The 4,997-nt window shown below is 42.6% G+C and overlaps 2 protein-coding genes across 2 annotated transcripts in view; both read right to left on the bottom strand.

Moving 5' to 3' along the window:
• Positions 1-317, bottom strand: part of ATP6V0E1 (ATPase, H+ transporting, lysosomal 9kDa, V0 subunit e1) — an 8,146-nt gene extending 7,829 nt beyond the window's left edge. Inside the window, exon 1 of the mRNA XM_009882094.1 lies at positions 274-317. Within this exon, the coding sequence (XP_009880396.1) occupies positions 274-317 (44 nt within the window). The remainder of the gene's footprint in view (positions 1-273) is intronic.
• An 820-nt stretch (positions 318-1,137) lies between these two features.
• Positions 1,138-4,226, bottom strand: RPL26L1 (ribosomal protein L26-like 1). The gene is made up of 3 exons (XM_009882067.1): positions 4,045-4,226; positions 3,169-3,309; positions 1,138-1,309 (listed from the first exon to the last, which is right to left on the bottom strand). The coding sequence occupies exons 1-3, from the start codon at positions 4,210-4,212 to the stop codon at positions 1,181-1,183; spliced, it is 438 nt and encodes a 145-aa protein (XP_009880369.1). The 5' UTR covers positions 4,213-4,226; the 3' UTR covers positions 1,138-1,180.
• Positions 4,227-4,997: the final 771 nt, after the last annotated feature.

The raw sequence follows: 4,997 nt of genomic DNA, 5'->3' as shown, positions 1-4,997 counted from the left end.
GGGGCGCGGGGGCGGGGGGACCAGCGTGGGGGCGGCGGCGGGCGGCTCTCCGACGAGCCGAGCCCGGTGCCACTGAGCGGGGAAGGAAGAAGCCCTCGGGGCCGGGGCGGAGCTCATCAGAACGGTGCTTACGCCGAGGAGGCCCCGGGAGCTGCTCAGGGGAGGGAAGGGCCCACAAAGCGGCCCGGGGGCACGCAGGGACCGCCAGGGATGAAGCCGCTGAACCTACATAAAAGCAATGTTCGAAGCCCGCCTTCGTATCGATGCCTATACGTGATTTCAGAAGGATAAATGCAATTTTCCTCGATTCTCAGCATCCCGTTTTTCAGATTGCAGAGTTGTTCGGGCAGAAGCTGAATTTCTTTCCCTCTACATCAGCAATTAGAGGGCCATTCACAGCGGCAGTAAATTCACTTCATTGCAGGGCTGTTTTCAGCATGCTGCAGCGATTACCTATCTATAAATCTCCAAAACCCTAATTTCCACTTACATAAAAGTTCATCCAAAATAGCGTCAGCAATAGGACTGAGACTGCCTTCACTCCTACCTTTTTCAAACCAGACAGCTCTGCCTCATGAGCTCTGGTGAGGTAAATCCCCTGTCCTTGAGTTCCAGCATTAATGTAAGACCCTGAGACATCACACGGCAAATGCAGTACTGTGTTTGGCCACAACATGCCTGGTGAACCTCTGAAATGTCACCCTTTAGTGTCAAAATACATAAGACAGTTGAAAAAACATAATTTAAGAGGATTACAGAATGAGATTCATGGCCAGAAACAGCTTACTTCAAATGCCTGATAAAATACTAAATATATACTGTGCACGGTATTACTGTGTTCATTTAAAACCACAGACACGCCTGAGTAAGTGTTAAAGACGAGTGGAAGAGACAGAAGTACAATGGTCATTAGATGCATGTTTTCAGGATTGCACTACTCGTTCTAACATTGGTTGAAACATTCCTTTATGGGGAAAAAGTCTTTAGTTTTCTTAAAAGTCAAAAAGGTATATAAAGCTTTTAAATTCACTGGAAGCATTTTTTATATAGCTAAGATCAAAACAGGAGAATGAGCCTTTAAACGGTAACCAGACACACCACATCAAAACTTTCTGAAGGAGAAGACACAACAATAGGTTTAATTTTAGCAGTTCTTTAATGGTGTCAAACAGGAAACCATCTATTCTTGCATCTTTTCAATTGTTTCTTCCTTGTATTTGCCCTTCTCCTTGCCAACCTGGCGAGATTTGGCTTTACGCTCCAAGATCTTTTTGCGATCTTTGTCCAGTTTTAGCCTAGTGATCACCACCTAGAGAAAGGACAAAGAATTTAGTGTCTCTTAAGTGTTAAAGAACGGCAACCTGACAGAATTGTGGTAACACAGCACAGCCCAGGAAGATCACTGCTGACAGCCTGCACCAAATCACCCAGGTTTTATTTCGGCAGACTATCTAATTTGGTTTGAGTAGAACAGAGGTACTTAATTGCCTTCTGTATTTCAAAACACTGAGCTATATTAATTTTTTCTGGGTACATTCAGTGATCAGAACATATGGACAGTTTATTCAATGCACAGCCACAACATTTGTACAAACTGAAGAGCAGCCAAATTTCTATCCATCTACATAATAAAATAATTACTTTGAAGTAAATCTGATTTCCATTATGCTGCTCAAACATGATGGATGCTACATCCACCTAAAGCACAGCCTATAGCTGAGTCTTCTTCCCACCACCACAAAGGCAAGTAATGGATCGTTATTTCAATTTCTCCCATGTTTTAAGCAACACTACCTAAATTTTGGAACACTGGAAAACCATGCTTGCTGCTGCTGGGCATTATCATATTACTGTACCATTTGGAATAGCCAATACTTCTGACTAAACTATAGGCAACAAAAGCTTATGCATCGTAGTGACCCACATAAAGACACGGTAAAGAACACATCTGCCATTGAACAGTTGCAAAGTGGCCAGGCAATTATAAAGCAGCAGCAAACTGAAGCTTTGATTTTCAGCCCGGAAGCAGCTTTCAGTGCTCTCTGTGCCCCCTCAAATTGGCAAAGAAATAAATGTGTTGATATTACTGAAAGGAGTACTTTAAAAATACAAGTGACAATCAAATCCTAGAAAAATCATATAGGCTGCAGCAGAGCTGCACACTCCTGCTCAGTTATATTCTGCATCCAGGTCTCTCTTAACTGTAATTAATTCCTACCTCTTTACCTAGGAGACGTAGAAACTGTTCATACACCCCACCGCAAGTTTGCAACAAACGAAACATTCTTCTGGTCCGTTTGCATTAACAACCAGAATCTCTGTGCAAAGCTTGATCAAGTTCTGATTCCCAATTAGAGAAAACATTCACAGAAATAAAGGACCAGCACAAACCTCAATTTCTTCCACTGCTATTTACCACACAAGTACTACTTGCACTGGTTCCATTGCAATGTCACCTTGTCCCTCAAATGTTATTACTGCACACAGGTCATTATGTTGTTTTGGAATAATTCTGCACTCCCTCTGCTGAACATACCAACCATTTAGACTAGAAAACCTGCTACAACTGGATTTCTTCCACCAACATTCAGTATGCATGCCCACATGGCAAGGCTGAAGCAGACTAATTTCATCTGCTTCAAACCAAGCTTTGGCTAGTTGTTCTGTTTAGTTTGAAATGTTTTCCTGTTATGATCTAAACAGGCTTTGCCTGGTTTTCAAGAACTCTAAACATTGTAAATCACTTCAGGCTAAAACCAGATTCAGAAAAATTTTGTTCACAATAGTCCGCAGGAACAAATCACAATTCTGAGCATCTGTCTAAACATTCCTAATGCCTCCTTAACCAGTGCCAATGCCACATAGCAGAAATGAAGGACTGTTCTGAACTATTTTGTGCTTTAGAAACGCCCTGCTCTTCAAAAACATATTTTAGCAAGACTCCAAAGTCTGTAGAAGCTTCTCCACCAAATAAGCCCTAGAAATGCTGAGGAGTTCTTGGTTTCAGCTGTCACTTCTCTGCTATTCTGACATGGTAACATTTCCTTGTTTATTACATCCCCCAATGCTGTAGTGCCGTAAACAAAGTTCTACTTAGGCCAGCAGCAGTGCCTTCAATTGCCAACAAGAAGGTCTCATGCAATTCCGATCTCCCTTCGTGCATCGTACCTTGCTGGGATGGATCCCCACGTGGACAGTTGTGCCATTCGCCTTCTCACGCTGAACACGTTCAATGTAGATGACGTATTTTTTTCTGTACACCTGGACCACTTTGCCGATCTGCTGTCCTTTGTAGTGTCCCCGGACAACCTAAACAAGAACATAAGAAGCACATTGTCCCATACTCCAAAATGAACCCTTAAATAATTAGCAGACCTTAAGAAAGACTATCTAATTATCCCAACGGAAAAACAGAACTGCACAGGTTGAAATCCCAACTCTGCTCTTTGTATACACATGCTACAAAGACATCAATTACTGGATGGTAATTTCAGCAATTTCAGTAAGTTTCAGCAATAACTAAAATGGAAAATATAATGTATCAGAACCATATTTTCCCCTCATCTTCCCTGCAGTAAGTCCTAATGAAGGAACTCCTTATCTTCTCAACCAGAATAATTGCCAACTTCAACAGTTTTTCACCTATCATTGCATTTTAAAACAAAAAAGCCACTTAACTTGGATTCATTTCTAAACTGATCTCTCAAATATCACAGGTAGCAAACGGTCTACAAAAAAGAAAACAATCAATCCTTTCTTTTGTGCTTTATTGTTAAAAGCCTTTAATCCAACATAATAATCAATACACTTAACTAAAGGTGCCAGCACACTCACGCTCCTTGTATTTTGCCTCTCACTCAAGAAACTAAACAAGCCAAGTCTATGACTACATTAACTCGTACTATATCTGCAAGACTCATGGCAAAGCTCTAGCATCAATCTGAATTTGTCTAGCCCTTCCCTTTCACACAGGCTACAAACAAAAACCAAAACACAGATAGAAGTTCATGTGTACAACTTAAAAAAGACAGACAGCACCGCTACCTGGACTTCATCATCCTTTCGAATGGGCATAGAGCGGACATTGTATTTCTGCCGCAACTCCTTGGAGAGTGGGGAGGACATAATTTTTCTTCGAATGTGAGAAGGTGCATTGAAGTGTCGTTTGCGGTTCTTGCTGCGGTCTGAGGTGACAAATGGATTGAACTTCATTTTGGCTGCATAAAGAAAAACAATAGTTTGAGAGATGCTTGTAACTCATAGACACCGCACTTTATCATCTACCCACACAAAGTATGCTAGGATGTAAAAAAGCAATTTTGACTATTTTTAATCCCACCTCCAGTTCATATATCCTTACAAGCTTAACTTCAAATAAGGTTTAAGCCTCTTCCCTGACTGACGATGACCCTGTGATTGACAGATGTGCTATGCACATGCATGTCAGACCATTCTTTCTAATCCAAAGCTCGCTGTCAGGACGCCTAACACACTAATCTTAATTTTGCCCTGTAGTAGACAGCTTTTTCCTTTATAAAGCAAACGTATGTTTTGGACTTGCAAGACAGGCAACTCATACTGCTTTGGTATTGCAAATAACACATCACACCAGACTGGCGCACATAACAGATTTGTAAACCCAGAATACCTTTGGCCTTGCCTACATCTTAACGACTGCAACAGAAGATTGTCTGTCATGTCACCATTCATCCCACCTTATAAAGGCAGGTACATTAGACGTTGCTTTTGCTCCACTCTGCATCTTTTGGGTACTATGCACTTGCACCGGCTGTGCACGCTGGCCGGGGCTGTACGACAAGCCAGGGCACGCTCCACGTCAGGACACCACACGCTACCTCAACTATGTCAACCGACGAATCCATTACCAAACAACAGATCAAAGGTGCGAGAGCTCTACCCGGAGTCTGAGCTCCCAACCGCGCACCCGAGCGCAGCTCCTGCCCCACCAGACCCCCCGCAGAAGGCCGCAGGGCCGG

This window comes from Charadrius vociferus, unplaced genomic scaffold, assembly GCF_000708025.1.
Source record: "Charadrius vociferus isolate BGI_N301 unplaced genomic scaffold, ASM70802v2 scaffold3, whole genome shotgun sequence".
In the NCBI taxonomy this organism is placed as follows: Eukaryota; Metazoa; Chordata; class Aves; order Charadriiformes; family Charadriidae; genus Charadrius; species Charadrius vociferus.
The sequence above is the reverse complement of the archived record's forward strand: the minus strand, read 5'-3'. Positions and strand labels throughout refer to the sequence as shown.

What these genes read in the sequence shown, in the direction of transcription:
- RPL26L1 (XM_009882067.1), bottom strand. Translation starts at nt 4,212, where the DNA reads ATGAAGTTCAATCCATTTGTCACCTCAGACCGCAGCAAGAACCGCAAA. An exon ending in GAAAGGATGATGAAGTCCAG is followed by an intron (nt 3,310 to 4,044) that starts GTAGCGGTGCTG and finishes GTTCTTGTTTAG; the next exon opens with GTTGTCCGGGGACACTACAA. An exon ending in TGGGGATCCATCCCAGCAAG is followed by an intron (nt 1,310 to 3,168) that starts GTACGATGCACG and finishes TCCTTTCTCTAG; the next exon opens with GTGGTGATCACTAGGCTAAA.